The 17,116-nt window shown below is 44.5% G+C and overlaps 2 protein-coding genes across 4 annotated transcripts in view; both read right to left on the reverse strand.

The window, feature by feature from the left end:
* Positions 1-17,116, reverse strand: part of mtor (mechanistic target of rapamycin kinase) — a 123,475-nt gene that overhangs the window by 101,789 nt on the left and 4,570 nt on the right. For all 3 annotated transcript variants that reach the window (XM_021615845.2, XM_021615843.2, XM_036988105.1), the window contains exons 11-24: positions 16,657-16,901; positions 15,889-16,104; positions 15,476-15,681; positions 14,654-14,776; positions 14,265-14,348; positions 12,201-12,293; positions 11,805-11,939; positions 11,400-11,529; positions 6,788-7,038; positions 6,304-6,390; positions 4,395-4,562; positions 2,504-2,616; positions 1,915-2,077; positions 1,331-1,423 (exon numbers count right to left, since the gene is read on the reverse strand). In XM_021615845.2, coding sequence (XP_021471520.1) covers positions 1,331-1,423; positions 1,915-2,077; positions 2,504-2,616; positions 4,395-4,562; positions 6,304-6,390; positions 6,788-7,038; positions 11,400-11,529; positions 11,805-11,939; positions 12,201-12,293; positions 14,265-14,348; positions 14,654-14,776; positions 15,476-15,681; positions 15,889-16,104; positions 16,657-16,901 — 2,107 coding nt within the window. The remainder of the gene's footprint in view (positions 1-1,330; positions 1,424-1,914; positions 2,078-2,503; positions 2,617-4,394; positions 4,563-6,303; positions 6,391-6,787; positions 7,039-11,399; positions 11,530-11,804; positions 11,940-12,200; positions 12,294-14,264; positions 14,349-14,653; positions 14,777-15,475; positions 15,682-15,888; positions 16,105-16,656; positions 16,902-17,116) is intronic.
* LOC110532177 (intelectin) lies at positions 7,095-8,736 on the reverse strand. The gene has a single exon (XM_021615847.2). It carries the CDS (start codon positions 8,655-8,657, stop codon positions 7,680-7,682), a length of 978 nt encoding a protein of 325 aa, XP_021471522.2. The 5' UTR covers positions 8,658-8,736; the 3' UTR covers positions 7,095-7,679.

The raw sequence follows: 17,116 nt of genomic DNA on the forward strand, positions 1-17,116 counted from the left end.
GACAAGCAACGTCCCTCGATGATTCTTCTTCTATTACACCGTCTGCTCGGAATTAAAATTGAAACGTGCCTTCGTGGGTTCCTCACAAAGACTGCCTCCTCGCTATTCTCAACACATTTCATGGCACATGCTGACAATGTGAAAGGGTTGGAGTCAGGACTACTACCACACGATAGCATCATTGTTTTCTAGTATTCTCAGATTTAAAATTGATTAAATTGTTTTTGTCCCTTATCAATCTACACACAATACCCCCATAATGACAAAGCATTATATTATATTTTTTTATATATTTGCTAATTTAGATTTTTAAATTCTACTGAAATATCACATTTACATAAGTATTCAGACCCTGTACTCAGTACTTTGTTGAAGCAATTGCAGTCTTCTTGGGTATGACGCTACAATTATTCTCTGCAGATCCTCTCAAGCTCTGTCAGGTTGGATGGGGAGTGTCACTGCACAGCTATTTTCAGGTCTCTCCAGAGATGTTCGATCGGGTTCAAGTCTGGGCTCTTGCTGGGCCACTCAAGGACATTCAGAGACTTGTCCCGAAGTCCAGATCTGACGCTTGGCATTCAGGCCAAAGAGTTCAATCTTGGTTTCATCAGACCAGAGAATCTTGTTTCTCATGGTCAGAGTCCTTTAGTTGCCTTTTGGCAAACTCCAAGCGGGCTGTCATGTGCCTTTTACTGAGGAGTGGCTTCTGTCTGGCCACTCTACCATAAAGGCCTGATTGGTGGAGTGCTGTAGAGATGGTTGTCCTTCAGGAAGGTTCTCTGGAGCTCTGTCAGAGTGACGATCAGGTTCTTGGACACCTCCCTGAACAAGGCCCTTCTCCCCCGATTGCTCAGTTTGGCTCGGGAGGCCAGCTCTAGGAAGACTCTTGGTGGTTCCAAACTTCTTCCATTTAATAATGATAGAGGTCGCTGTGTTCTTGGGGACCTTCAATGCTGCAGAAATGTGTTGGTACCCTTTCCCAGATCTGTGCCTCGACACAATCCTGTCACGGAGCACTACGGACAATTCCTTCCATCTCATGGCTTGGTTTTTGCTCTGACATCAACTGTCACCTATGGGAACTTATATAGACAGGTGTGTGCCTTTCCAAATCATGTCCAAGCAATTGAATTTGCCACCGGTGGACTCCAATCAAGTTCTAGAAACATCTCAAGGAAGGTCAATGGAAACAGGATGCACCTGAGCTCTATTTCGAGTCTCATAGCAAAGGGTCTGAATACTTATGGAAATAAGGTATTTCTAATTTTTTATATATATATATATATATATATATATATATATAAATGATAATAAATAAATAAAAACTGACCTTGACGATCCGACAGATGAGCACGTCATAGCGCTGGTGATTGATCCTGTGCTTCAACATCACTTTGTTCACCATGGGGATAAAGATCTGGTACTGAAGCCGGGAAAAGTAGAAAGAAATAGAGAGAGTAAATAAAAGAGTGTCGGGTATTTGGTGGTTTATGCATTTAATCTGTTCACATCCATCCCCTCTGGCCATAACACTAATGACAGACTGGCGATGCCATCTGTATATAACCTCCGTTGCCCCTGGTTTGATGGTTTGATCAAAAGCTGTTGCTTTTCAAGTCGGGGCCAGACTTCCCTGCATGTGGTCTGGTTGGGTTTCTGAGGTTTGGTTGGGGCTAAGGGGGTGACCTCATCGACTCTCGTAAACAGTAACAGTAACGGTCCCAACTGCGGCACCATGTGATGACATCACCGACCCGCAGGAAGTAGTAAAAACTACAGGTACAGGAGAGAACCTTTAAGAGAAACGTATGGTCCTGGTGTGTGTGTGTGTGTGCCAGTGTGTTTGTGTGTGTGTCAGCTCCTGTTAGCGGTTCTACGAGGGCCCTGTGGGTATGGTAACTAATAATGAGGTACCTTCTTGCCCAGCTGGAAAACGAGCGACGACAACGTGTCCATGGCTGTGCTGCGTAGCTCGGGGGTGTTGTCCAGCGCGCGTACTATGGGGTGAATGATGCGCGACGCATAGTCCGTGAAGTCCAGGGACTCCGTCAGCCGGTCTAGCGTCTCCAAGGCAACCCTGAGGGGTGAAGGAAACACTGATAAACAACGCCTAGAAAAAAAGCTCAGTTACCAAAGCTCACTGGGAGAGCGTTTGGCGAGAAAGGGACATCTCACTCCAAATGCTAGGAAACAGAAATGGAGGCACTTGTCAAGCCCTCTCCGCCCCAAGCCCCAAAGTATTTATGAACACTTTTCCTCCATGACGCCCAGACAATAAATGTAAGACCCTGGCACTTAGTATTTCGGAAAGTGGGCCCAGTTTCTTCAGTACAGTCGCATTAATATAATATTACCAATTGGGAGGAGATGGGGACGGACATTTAACATGGGAGTGAACATACTCATGTGACTCAGTGACCTGTGAGTCAATTCATAAACTGTCAAAATGTACTTCACAGTGCATGTGCTCTATAACCAACTGGACGTGAGATGTTGAACTCACTTGCGGGCCTGTAGAGGTACGTCTGGGGCATCAAACAGCTTGACGATGGGAGGCAGCAACAGGTGGAGGTAGTCGTCCAGGTTAGCACCAAACAGCTGAATGGCATTGAGGAGCTGAAGATAAAATATAGACAACAGAGTTAAAACAGGCAATATAAGGAATACATCAAGGACAAGGTACAGCCCTGATGGTACACCTAATGGGAGAGACTCCACCAACTGGAGGAGCAGATAGTATGCATCCTTATACTGGTTGGATGGTCAAAAAGTATAACAAGACAAGAGGTTCAGAGGAACTTTCGCCACCAGCAAAGTCAATTGTTATGTTTTCATTTTACATATGCAATGTGTATGGTATTGTTCATGAAAAGTGAGTTGCAATGCCAACATCCATGTCTTTCAAAAGGGGTTCTTAGTCATTGTGAGCCAAGGCTACAGAACAGTGTCCTTTGATACTCCTGGCCCTCCAACTTGCTTCATTATAGCACACTGGTTCCAACACAACCCTCAAGCCATGGATTTCAGCACAGTGAAGTGGCTGGATGTTTTCTGTGCAACTAACACATTTTCCTGTAAATGATTACTGAATGCAAGGGGGCAGCGGGAATGTCTGTGTGTGTGTGTGTGTGTGTGTACACGTGTCAGGTGTGGATGACGTATAGGCTATGCCATTGACTGTGAGACCCCCCCCCTTATTCATTGCCTTGGCGAGACTACAGGAAGTAGGGAGCTCGACTGAACAGCTCCCGCTAATGATGGAGTTCTGTTTTCTTTTCTCTACTTGGACTGGAAGGTAACCCGATTCTTCCTGGCTCTACTGTGACCCTCTGGTAATAGATATGGAGGCTAGACCAGGGCTGCCTTACAAATGGCACCCTATTCCCTATATAGTGCACTACTTTTGACCTGAGCCCCGCTATTGGCTCTGGTCAAAAGTAGTGCACTATATAGGGAATTTGAGACATAACCTAGAACTCGGGTTCAAAAGACCATAACCAGACGTACTGTAAGAGGTAGCAGCTAGCTGTGTGCCTCTGGTTATCTAATATCCCATCGCTGCCTTAGAGAAACAAGACACATGCTACACCGGAGAGAGAGGTTGTGGGTTAGTAAGAATAAAAGTAAGAGTGCGATGTTGCCCTGTGGTTTATTTTCACCCCCAAGATTTAATGTTTGAGGAAAACCCATATCAGTGTCATAGCTAAAATTGGTGAAATAAGAGAGAGTACCAGCTATGCTTCGTTGGCTGGGTGCTTGTAGTGAGTATGCTTTGGCTAGAGGCTAGACTAAAAGGGTCATGGGGTGAGTTTTGATTGCAACCACAAACAAATGGTACATGGAACAGGAAGTAAATTGGACTTTGAAGGGGGCCATGTCGTGGCAGTAGTGCAGTAGATTATGATTTTAAAGAACCCGATAAATGATTTAATTTATGTAATGGTTCCTCGGGTCCTTATATATTTGACTAACCATGACTTACGGTGTACAATTACAATGTGTGTTGATGTGGTATTCACTGGATACAGGAAAATACTTGGAACAAATACTGTACTAACAAGCGCATCAGCACATTTCCTCTATGTGGTGTTGAGAATATAAAAACACACTAAATAGTCCAAAATAACAAAAGTGACTCCCGCACTCAAATTGACCTCTACATGTCTATCTCACTCCAGATACTTATGTCCCTGCTCGCTAGGACAATGGCATAAATAACTGGACCGTTATAGAAGAGCAGAGGTAAAATAAGTCATTTCGACCAGTTCTGCCTGCTGACACGCTCTTGGACAAGGTCAAACTCTGACCAAATGTGTACAAACAAACCCCCAGAAGTGTGTGGAAGTCAGTCCTTATAAAAAAAAAAAAAGATGACATTATCCTCACAACTTTACCTTGATGGTGACACTGCGGCCCATGCTCATATCGTGCATGAAAACGCGCAGCATGTGTGGGATGAGCTGCGGCAGGTAGAGCTTGAACTCGCCACCCAGGGCCACCACGATCTGCTCAATCAGCAGGATGATGGTGTTCTGCATGGGGTTGTTAGGTGTCCAGTACTCCTATGGGATGAGAATAATACACATGTAGTTACTTGAAACGACTGTAATATGTGGTGGTTATACCTCCCTTAGTTGAATGCACTGATTGTAACTTGCTCTGGATAAGAGTTTCTGCTAAATGACTAACATGTCAAAACATAAACCATTATTCTGACTTGAGATCTGCTTGCACAACTACCGCGTAAATCCTTCATTGATGCCAATGGGAGACGGTTCTCAAGTTAGGATCCCGCCCTTAAGCCATGGAGGGACATTATCTCCGTATTGAGAAATGTGTTTTTCCTAAATAATGAGTTGACCTGAATTCACACAAGTCCAGGTCCTTATGTTTTGTGCTTTTTAGGGTTTAAGAGCTTCGGAGGGTACAGCCAAGGTGCTAGCGACCAAGCACTACCTCATGCGGTCCCATTGCCATACATTAGGAGAGATGAGGGTCTGGGACTGGGGTAATTGGGTCAAATGGTGTTTCCATCAAGAAACGCCAGATTTAGAAGGAGATTCCTCCTCTATGCAATGCGACGTCCTCACGTGCCAGTGGCGGGATGCCAATTTCCTGTCAATCAACTCGGCAACCTTTCTCAATATGACTCCGCCACCACTATGAAAAACAGGGTTTAAGATCTGTCACAGCCACTGGTGATTGGGAGATAATGGGGGTGTAAAGGAATGTAGTCACGCAATACATTGAAGGGCCAATAGCCTTCAGCTATGAAAGCTCTTAAGAGGTATTTTGTGAGTGGCCAGTGTTCCAACCCCCGCTTTCCTGCTCTGACTGGAACTAGCCTACGTTAGGGCTGCTATTCCTACAACAGATTATGTGATTTCACCTCCCGAAGTCCCGAATGGCTATTCCAGCCCCTCATCTGGACGCATGAGGTAGACAGTTACTACAATGAATAGAGCCCTTTGTTTTACTCACCATTTATTAACTCCAGCTAAAATGTGCAATGGCTCAGCTTCCCGGAAAAGTTACTGACTGCTGATTCAGAATGTTATTTTGATTACAGTAAATAATGGACATTTGATATGCTGTTCCTTGCTAAACGAGTATGTAGTGCTAGACCAGCGGTGGCCAAACTTTTTGACGCGAGGGCCACATCTGGATTTTCTAAATTCAACAGAGAAAAAGGACCAGTTATTTGAAAATATAAAAAAAGGTCCATTATAATTTCTACCTACTTTCGATCTCGTTTTAGACGTTCAAGAGTGGCCTAGTGTTTTTTTTTACCAATAATAAATCACCCCCCCCCCCACACACACACACACACACACAAAAATAAACTACTCAAACCTCCCGCGGCCAAGATTGAATGGGCTCATAGAAGGTTTTAACAGTTGCTTTCACAGTAGGACTTCACACAGGTATTTTCTTCTTTGCACTAGTGAAGGTCTCAGTTAATTGGGAAGGAATGACACTGTAGAGTGGAGCAGTTGAATAAAATATTTCAATCCTGAACGTAGAATAGATACAACCAAAGTCATTTCTGAAAACAACTTTTGTACAAACAAAATAACTTCTCCATAACAAACGGCGTTTAATGGAGCAACTTTCATTCTGGATGGACAAACAGGCTTCGTGCCACCAAGAGAGTCACGCTCAAGTCACATTTCCCCTTGCGCATTAGAGCCAAAGAGGAAAGTCGAGAGAGAAATGTACACAATTAAGAGTTTGCAGCTGTTTTCTGAGCGAGTGGAAAAAGAGAGAATGAAAGGGGGCCTTGTTTTTGAAGAGGAAACTCACTCTGATGAGTGTGAAGATGTCATCCATGTAGGGGCGGATGTGGATTTTTACAAAGCACACGACCATCCCCATCTGCTGGAAGAGAAACTGAAAGAGAGGGAGAGAAAATAGCAGGTGTAAGCAAAACACATTGATTGCTCACCAGTCAGGCTTAGCTTGGGAAACTATCTATCTTCAAACCCCCATTTATGGAGCGGAAAGCGTACGGTTGTAATACAAATGGGTTGGCGCAAAACAACTTCGTAAAAAAGCAGGTAAAAACACTGAAGTGGAAAGGTTCTACCTTCACTTAACTTTACAGCTACCCTGACTTTTACCCAGCTACCTCTAAAAATCCATTATTTCACAAAAACGACTAGCGGTAGTACTTAATTTCAGCTAAAACAAAGAAATACACAACAATTAAACAGCCACAAGTGGCAATCAACAAGGAGAAATCATGAAACACGACATAGTTCCCAGCTTGCAGTAGCTAGCAAGTTACCTCTCGAATGCTAGCGTCGCACACACGGATGACGTTGAGGAAGGTGGGCATGACCTGCGGCAGGAACTGGACACACTTCAGGCCCAGGGACTTGAAGATGAAGGTGACCGCCTGCACCACCATGGTGTGGTGGTTAGAGAGGGAGGGGTCACGCAGGATGCGCATCAGCGTCACGATGGCCACCGCCGGGTAGAACTCGTCCAGGGGGAGGTTGCCCATGTTCACCAGCATCTCACTGGTACTGTAGTCGGCTGAGAGGGATAGAGAGAAAAAAAATTCTAGCACACATGCCTATTTTTTTACTTTTGAATTATTTTCAGGCCACTGAGAGAAACAAACCATCCTTTTGTGAAGGTACAGTGCCTGTATTTGTTTGTAGCCACTTAAATAAAAAATGCATTAGAAAAATACAGGCCACCTTTTCTTGTTTTTTTGTTTCTTGACATGTTATGTTTATATTGATGTTACACAGGGAAGTGTTGTGATTGGACAATGTACTGCAGTTCACTGAACAATGCACAGTAAATGTAACAAACTCAAAACGGTGGCATGTCTTTCATGCCTATAAGACAAAGCATATTGAAACATAACGAAAGACCAACTGCGGTCAATTTCTCCTTTAGAGTAGTTTTTATTTCAGTCATTCATATTCACACAGTGATAATACTCATTGCTCCTACTACTTCTACAAGGAAACTATGATACAAGTATTCCATTTTACTGCAGGGAGAAGGCATTTATAGATTAAACAAATGAAAATCCTAGTTCTGTTATGTACATTATATACAAACAGTATAAACAAAATGAATCTTCACATACATTTGATAACAATGGATACATTTGTTTAAAACATTGCGGTACTATTACACATTGATAATCAACAGGAAGAATTTTAACGGTAGAAGAGTAACACAGCTGCTTCAGTTAACTGCTTTGATGCACTCCATTCTGTGTTGGTCCCATAGCCATTCCAGTCAAAGGCTGGGAAGTCGCCACACTGACGAGGGGCTCCCTCAGGGAAATGTCCACCACCACCAATACAGTAATGTTCAGTGTCGCCGCCAGTTGTTGGTTTGACCCCAGAGCAGATAGCCATGGCCGCCAGTTCATTATTTATTGGCCTGAAAGTGATGAAGCCAGGTTCAAACTGGTTTCTTGTGTTGGGTCCGTAAAGTTTTCTTGTGGTTTCTTTGTCCCCAAAGTCGTACACAATTGGAATGACAGGTCCTGTGTTCCCACTTGCCTCAGCATTATATCTCACTGGGTAGAGCTTAAAGAGTTGATGCAGATTTCCCCCTTGAATGGAGAGAAAGCTTCTCTCTGTGTGGTAACGGAGGATGGCGCCTAGGTTCCAGTGTTCCATCGGGGAGTTGTTGGGAACGTGCCACACCGAAATGTCTTCTGCCACAATGTCATAATACCCAGGATTCTTGAAGTCGTCTGAGGTGGCACCCTCTGCGGTTCCAAAAGTGGCCCTGTTGGCCCAGTTCCCATCTCCGTCTGGCCAGTTGGGGTTGCTGCCTTGCTGGCTGGACCAACGGTCACCCATTGTGCACTTCCCATACACGTTGTTCTCGTGCACGCTCGCCACAAGTGTCCAGCCGCCGCCAGCGGTGGTCATGTCGCAGAAGGTCTGGTAGACTGTCCCGCTGGCTGTGGACAGGTAGTACAGCCCATCTTCATGTTGATTATATCGGTCCCTTATTTCCTTACAGCTTCTGCCAATGTAACTAGACCTGATCCTCAGTCTTAAATCGGTTGCGGCAACAACTGGAGCTGCTGCATACACGTTTCCTTGTAGTGCTTCTGGAAATTGAGGCAGTTCCACCAACAGTAGATGGATCATTATCAGGAGAACACAATACTTCATGTCTTCTGTGGTGAGTTCTCAGTGAAGTATCTATTCAGTCTGTGTCCAAGACAAGGTATGTTGTCAACCCATGGCAATGCTTATATTTATACCCTTAGGGCCCATGTCTCTTTTGTCAACTGTTACCCACTCAACATCCAAATAAAGTTAATATTTTATTAAGTTGTCAATAGGGTTGCTAAACTCCGGAAACTTTCCCAAAATCTGCAGGTTTAAAAGAAAACCCGATTGGAAGTTCCCGAAATGTTGCAACCCCAGTTAACAACAAACATGACGTTTTATTTTTTATTTTTATTTTACCTTTATTTAACCAGGCAAGTCAGTTAAGAACAAATTCTTATTTTCAATGACGGCCTGGGAACAGTGGGTTAACTGCCTGTTCAGGGGCAGAACGACAGATTTGTACCTTGTCAGCTTGGGGGTTTGAACTCACAACCTTCCGGTTACTAGTCCAACGCTCTAACCACTAGGCTACCCTGCCGCCCCGCGACGCCCCCTGCCGCCCCGCGACGTGGCGATAAGCACGCAATAATGGACAGTCACTACCATCATGGGGCTCTAATTATAATTGCTGTATTCTGTGTTGTTGGACAATTGAATGTTCTCAATATTTTGCGATGAAATTTAAATGAAAAAAGTTCTAAAATCATTTCAAGGTCCTATTTCATAATGCATTTAATGTTAAAGGAATACTTTGGGATTCTGGCAATGAACCCTTTATCTACTTCCCCAGAGTCCGATGAACTCATTTTTTTGTCTCTATAATCCAGTATAAAAAGGAAGTTAGAGGTAGTTTTGCAAGCTAATGCCAACTAGCGTTAGGCAATGGCTGGAAGTCTACGGTATCTACTACCATGCTAGCAGTTACCATAGACTTCCAGGCATTGCGCTAACACTAGTTAGCAACTTCCTTCAAACTGCACGAAGAGACATTAAAAACAGTATCCACGAGTTCTTCTGACTCCAGGGAAGTAGATAGCAGGTTCATTGCCAAAATACTGAAGTATCCTCCCAAGCCAAGGATTCTTGCAACACGGTCTCAAGACTCTAGGTGACTAAGGCCAACCCTGTCTGCTGCCGTGAGCAGGGTTTGGTTTTATGGTCGAGTCAGGGAGACCGATATATCTGATATTCAACGTTTCATTGGCCTAGCATAGGAGTCGAGTTTCAGCCCTTAATGCAAGTACCACACTTCTTAATACCTTCTCCCTCCCTTTACACTCTAGTCTAGAGCAAGACACAATAGGTGAGCACCTGGGCAGAACGCCTGTGTTCCTTTGGACAGGCTAGCTTCTCTATTGCCTCACGCGCAGTACATCGGGCCTTTACGAGGCCTAAGATAACATGAAGAGAACAATGGAGACTTGGTGCCAATTACATCAGCAACTTTCCCCCCCAAACAAAACAGATCTAGGTTTGTTACAGTGCGTCAGAGGGTACAGAGTAATGTCGGGACAGGAGCATTGTATCGGATCTCACCCTGAGCATGCTACTACATTATACATTTATCATTCTTGAGCCCCCGGTGTCCAACTCCCTTAGCTGACTTGTCTTCATTGGGTTGTGGTTGTGCTCAAGAGAGGTCTGGAGCACCTAGCCAACCACTGGAGCCACAAAGGGACAGCTAAGGTGCCACATGCGGCTCCGGAACCACAAGTTACAGACCCCTGACATGGCCAATTACTTTCCAGCACTTAAGCAGGAAATACAGGACCCCCAGTACACAGCAGCAGCAAGCTGCCAAAGACTATAGCCGCATGCCAGAACTTAGAAGTTGCTGATGCTTGACAGATCTTACAACGCCTGGATAGGTATTTTAAGGATCAGCTAACCACATCAAATGTTACAGCAATTTGTCAGCCGATGGCGTGGCACGCAACCGTTGGTTATTGCGTTGCCTCGCCTTAGCTGTGGAACACGCCCTATAGCTGCTCCAGACACTGACCTTGGCTTTAACCATATCCTACATTGGAGAGAGATAACTTCAATTCCAGACTGAGCCCCTTAAGCAGGCCAAACTGCTAAATCTACCACCTTCCACAGAGCACAGTCACAGCGCATCTGTGTGTTAGTGACAAATAGCTCCTTATTGACATTATTTTTTATCTTCTTACAATGCTTCTGGTAAATTCATTCACATATGACAAAGTTGTTTAAAAGTTGCTGAATGTTGGATTTGAATGTGATTACTTCTGTCATTTTTGCAAGCTGTTTTTCTCTGAACTGACTAAAAAGATTGCGCCACAGGAGACTGCACATTGTATTATCAGATGTGGAGCCTTGTGTGAGCTCAATGACGTAATGTGACATTGACATGGAACTATCTTCGGGGACTCTGTCAAAGCATGAATATGCCTCGGGGGCCCAGTCTAAAACACGGAATCGAATCCCTACCTGCATTCATGCGAAATATTTGTGATTTATGGCATGGATATAACGTAGAAACGTACAGAAGTTCACTCGTAATCTCCAGTGGACAGTGTAGCCTACTCCTGTGATCCAAATTACGTCAAGGCGTTGGTCTCGCCAGCGCGTGGACCATCAGGTCATATAAAAATCTGCCAAATTCCTCTAAAATCATTACAAAATCGTATACATCAGGATTTATGGTAAAGTCTGTTGTTGTAGGCTGACGCCTGGTGGACTCCAAGCCTTAGGGCCTAATATGTGGGTCAATGTTGATGAGCAAGGCTCCAGACTGTGTGTGTGTGTGAGATGTTGAAGATGGCAGTAGGTGCTCACCAGAGTCCTGGCTGGACTTGGACTCGGAGAGGCTGACGGCGGAAGCGTCTCGTGACTGGTCGATCATGCCAATGTTCACCTTGTGCTTGTAGGGGTCCAGGGCTCCCAGCAAGCCCAGCACACGGATAGCCTGGCAGACAAAGCAACAGAATTAAATGGAACATATCGTGGATGTCAATAGACAGAACATGCGACAAGAACAGTGAAACGTGAGGTGGGGGAGAAAAGTTGACACAGCACTTACAACAGGGCTTGAGGTTTTGGAAAAGCCAACCTCATAACCTCATAAGTCCATATAATTCTTAACAAGAAATGCAATTCTGAGTTGTGATTCGAGGTGTCACCAGTTTAATCATTGCAACGATAAAACTGAGGGGAAAAGCCCAAATGGATAATGAATGGTACCTCTCTTCTGATCCCCTGGTTCTGCTCTGTCTTGAGAAAGTTGAGCAGCACCTCCAGAAGAGAGGGGTACTTGCGGTAGGGCTCCACCACGTATCCAGTGCTAGCAACCTGCTGGCCCAAAGTCCACAGCGCCACCTGGTGGAAAATAAGGTGTTACTACAACAACGTCATCAAATCACAAAAAAATCAGATCCCAAATAGTCCCGTAACATGTATAAAAACATGGATCGTATGGAAAATAGAAAAATGTCCTTTTTTATTAACATGACCAGATATGCTTGGGGGAAAGGCTTGCAATTGAAGATATCGTGAGAATAAAAAAGAAACTATGTGTCACAATTGTTGAACAAGCCTGTCACCTCCCAAAGTTGTACATATGCACGATTTTCTAGGTACCTGTCTCTTGGCCAATGAGGAGGAGTCCTGGAGCATGTCCATGATGATGGGGAAGAGCTCGTCCATCCACTTCCTCATCTCCAGCCCGCTCACCTAGAGGGCCGTGTGACAACAACCAATTAGAACTCGCCTCTCTGGTGCAAAGAGGCCTACTGTTAGATCTCCTAGCCATCCTTGTACGTCTAATCTTTAGTAACCCTGCATTTCACTTCACCTAACAGATTCACAAATTACTGTATTCAGTCTCATATTTCAGTTTTGATCCACTCAGCCTGTAATATTCAAAATTCACAAAACCCTTGCATATTCCGTACGTAATACATTTTATACACAGTACTCTTGGATGTTTACAACTGTTGTAGCCTGGTCATGGGTTGTGTTCAAACATTTTGAAACGGGGAAGCACCGTCTGAACCAATGATGTATATAAACCCTGGATTGCTGTCGCTATGTATTGGCCATTGAGAGGCTTTGAAGTTACCGGTCAGCCATATTGGTACTCCCCAGTAGGAGCAGTCCTCCATAGGAATGAATAGAACTCTACAGTATTTCAATTAAATGTTTCAAGGACAAAATGACATGTATTTAATATTTTTGTTGTTGTAGTGAGAACAGTAAGATTAGTATGTACTCTCTAAAGAAAATGTGTATGTTTAGCTCACATAATATACACCTAACAAAAATATAAACGCAACATGAAAAGTTTTGGTCCCATGTTTCATCAGCCGGAATAAAAGATTCCAGAACCTTATTTCGCTCATATTTTGAGTACAAATGTGTTTACATCCCTGTGAGCATTTCTCTTTTGCCAAGATCATCCATCCACCTGACACGCCACAGATGTCTCAAGTTGAGGGAGCGTGTAATTGGCATGTTGACTGTAGGAATGTCCACCAGAGATGTTGCCAGAGAATGTAATGTTAATTTCTCTACCATAAGCCGGTGCCATTATCATTTTGGAGAATTTGGCAGTACGTTAAACTGGCCTCACAGCCGCAGACCACGGCTGTGTGTGGGTGAGTGGTTTGCTGATGTAACGTTGTGAACAGAGTGCCCAATGATGGTGGGGGGGGGTTGTTATAGGCAGGTATAAGCTATGGACAATGAACACAATTGCATTTTATCATCAATGGCAATTTGAATGCACAAAAATACCGTGATGAGATGTTGAGGCCCATTTTCTTTAAGGTATCTGTGACCAACAGATGCATATCTGTATTCCCAGTCATGTAAAATCCATAGAGTATAGCCTAATGAATTTATTTTAATTGAATCATTTCCTTATATGAACTGTAACTCAATAAAATCAATGCAATTGTTGCATGTTGCATTGATATTTTTGTTCAGTATAATTTAAAAGCATGCATTAAGGTGACTGTAATATAATAAACATGTGAAAAAACAATGTAGACATTAATAAACATATTTATATAGCTTCCAAAATATTGTTTTACAATGGAGGAGTACCAAGATGGCTGCACAGTGGCTTCAATACAGTGCCCCCTTGTCAGTAACCAAGGGTTTACATACATAATTGATCTGAATTTGTCCAATAAGAGACACTTTCTTTTCTGTTTCAATTCATTTTGCAATGGTGTGACCCTACTAAACACGACCCTGACATATTGAGAATTCACACAATCATGTTCAGTCTTTTTCCTCAGACTGTCTCTTTGGGGGAACCTGATGGACTCTACCTGTCCTGGCACTGCCTCAGCACAAACTGTCATCAACCCTACTCTGGCATCTCCTGCACTCCCTCTGCGCTGCAGGGCCAGCCTGCCCCTAACAACTCTCACTTCCTCAACCTTCTGGGGAGTCCAGCAGTTCACCTGAGCAGAGAGAGTGAGCAGGCACAGTGAACACTACTGAAATGAATGGGAAATACATGGTTGATTCCCACAGGAGAAAGTTAAGTTGGCCACCATCGGCAGACACAGGTACATTGTCTGCACTAAGGCATACAGGGCACATAGAATAGAACAGAGTAGAAGACTAAATATTGAAAATCTATACACTGAACGTCACAAGCATTCACTGTCAGGGTTAAAAAGGACTCCTTACCTGAGCCAACTCTCCAATAGTGGCCAGGACACTGATGACCACTCCAGGGTTGGGGTCTGGGTCTTTAAGCTTCAGGATCAGGGCCTGAAACAGAGTAAATGAGCTTAGAGCCAACAGTCAATTGAATCATTTGAATTATTTCAACATTTCTAATACTAATAAATGGTTCATTTAAAAGTATGTTCATTTGAATGAGGAAAACGTTCTTTAGATGTTACAGGGTGGCTAACGGTAGTACCTGCTGGATGGAATCTATACATACTGCATCTTACTTTCAGTGAGCAAAACACTCAAAATATGTTACAAAGTTGTCACAAATATGTTGTAACATGTTACAAAGATGTTACTGGGTAGTTAACATATGGGGCAGCACCAATGATGGTAGGTACCTTTAGGATGGGCTCCATGTATGGGCGTATGAGGCGGGGGGCGTTGGAAACCAGGTGACCCAGCATGCGGGCACTCTGCTCCTTGTTCCTGCCCACGCCACTGTGCTCCAGCTCAGTCAGAATCTGGAACCAGCAGAAACACACACCATAGTTTAGCAGCCATTCTGATGAAAGCGATAGATGGGTTTAACTTGAATTGATAAAACATCCCATTTAAAAACAAAAAGTCATTTAAAAAAGGTAGAAAAAAACCCCACCATAGTTCAGCATACCTCAACATAGTCTGACATTTGTAATTCAAGCTACATCGTGAAACATTAACTTGGCTACCATTTGTTGCTGTGTTATAAAAAGGGAAGGTCCACCACTTACACTAACTCAGGAATCATTAGCATCTTGGTTAAAATTTGAAGGGATAGTTCAGTATTTTGGCAATGTGTCCCTTTTCTACTTCCCCAGAGTCAGGTGAACTTGTGGATGCCATGTTTATGTCTCTGTGTCCAGTATGAAGGAAGTTAGAGGTAGTTTCATGAGTCAATCCTAACTAGCATTAGCACAATGACTGGAAGTCCATGGGTATCTGCTAACATTGTAGCAGATACCCATAGACTTCCAGTCATTTCCAAGTATCCCCCTTCAATAACAACCTAAGTGCCTTTTGTTGTCTTTCAATACAGCTGGCACAGAAATACAAAAAATAACCTACAGGTAAAATAAGTCATTTCTGTTTACCGTTTCTGTAAATTACATTCTGTTCTCATTCAACTTATCTGGTAAATGGGTAAAATTACTCAAATAAGACAAGTCTACTGCTCGTGTTACCTGGATGAGCATCTTGCGCAGGAAGGGCATGACGAAGGCGGGGTTCATGCTGCTGAGGCGTCCGATGGTGCAGATGGCCAGTTCCCTGATCTCAAACACCTCGTCGTTCAGCGCCACGAACAGAGCTTGCAGGTTCTCCGCCTGCGCCAGGTGGGCGTCGAAGCGCTCGTCCAGAGAGGCCAGCACACAGTAGCGGATATCTGGGTCTGAGACGGGGGAGGTTGGTAGGTAGGGAGCGAGAGAGAGGGTGAGACTCATGCTGTTTTCCTTTCTCTGTATCATATCTCCTTTCAAGCTGTCTAAATAAAGTGACAAAATACTAAACGGGAGGGGGAAAAAATAGAGAACCCAGGAGTGCCTAGGCATTCTGGCTATTTGACCTTATCATCATCACCATGGCTCTTACAACCAACCTGGATCTGTGATGCCAACTACCAGCAGTTTGCTGAGCACGTCGGCCACCACCTGCACGGCCGTCTGGCTGACCACATGGCCATGGCCGCTGATCAGGTGGATGGAGGGCGTCAGCAGGCGGGAGCAGGTGCGCGCCGCCTCCATGCGGATCTCCTTGTGCTCGCTGTTGAGGAAATGGTCGGCGCAGTGGCGCACAAACTGGGTCAGCGAGTGGCCTGTGGACAGCAAGGAGAGGTGAGAAAGTCAGGGTCTAATTCATGAGGCACCAAATGGAAGAAAGCAGATTGGGAAACGGAGGGAGGTCACTAATGCACAGCAGCTGTCACTGATGACGTTGTTTGCGAACGTGGCATTGTAGCTAGTTGCAGCCTCCTCACCTACACATTTTAATTGCAGAAGGGGAAACGATGGCTTGATAGCTAATTCAGCTGCATATGCTGTGCCAACTAGCCATGTAAGCTAACTTTGCTAGCTAGCCTAGCGAGCTAACTTACAGCGACAAGTTGACCACAGGCAGTACTTGTACTCAGGAGGGAGACGTTCAGTGTCGCTGCTCACTTGGCCCAATGACATCAAAAGGGAAAATGTTATGTTTAAAACCTCCGGTTAAACTCACTGATTATTGGACAATTCGATCCTGAACATACGTTCCCTTGTGGAGCCACTTCAAGCCAGTACTAGATTAACATTGAGAGAGAATAGCTTCAATCCAATCATTTTAACATTCAACATGCATTTTTCTCAGTAGTGGCCGTAAAGCGTCTCACCTTCAAACTCAAAGCTGCCCAGTGTCCTGAGTGCCAGGGTGATGCTGCCCACGTCGCTGGCCTCGGGGATGTTGGTGAGGCTGGGCGATGCCAGCTGTTGCGCTAGGCCCTTGGGCATGCCCGGGTGGCGTAAGGGCTTGTGCATGAGCACCAGGGAGAGCATCTTCAGAAGGCCGTCCTGGATGTCTTTCTTTAGCTGGGGGATCTGCCGACTCAGGTCGTACAGCACCGCCGTCAGGGCCGGGCTACAGGAGAAGACAATGGTGGATTGTTATGGAGTAATTTCGTCAAACCAGGAAGTGCACGCGCATAGGCAAACACAAAAAGGAGCCTCAATACCCAACATCCACATCTGCCTGGCATCTGTCGGGCAGCGACACTTATTTGGGATATGGAGGCCAGTCCTGCCTACACAAAGCATGGGGAACAATGGATAGGAATGAGAGGTGTTGTCATGAAC

This window comes from Oncorhynchus mykiss, chromosome 9 (genome assembly GCF_013265735.2).
Source record: "Oncorhynchus mykiss isolate Arlee chromosome 9, USDA_OmykA_1.1, whole genome shotgun sequence".
NCBI classification, from domain to species: Eukaryota; Metazoa; Chordata; class Actinopteri; order Salmoniformes; family Salmonidae; genus Oncorhynchus; species Oncorhynchus mykiss.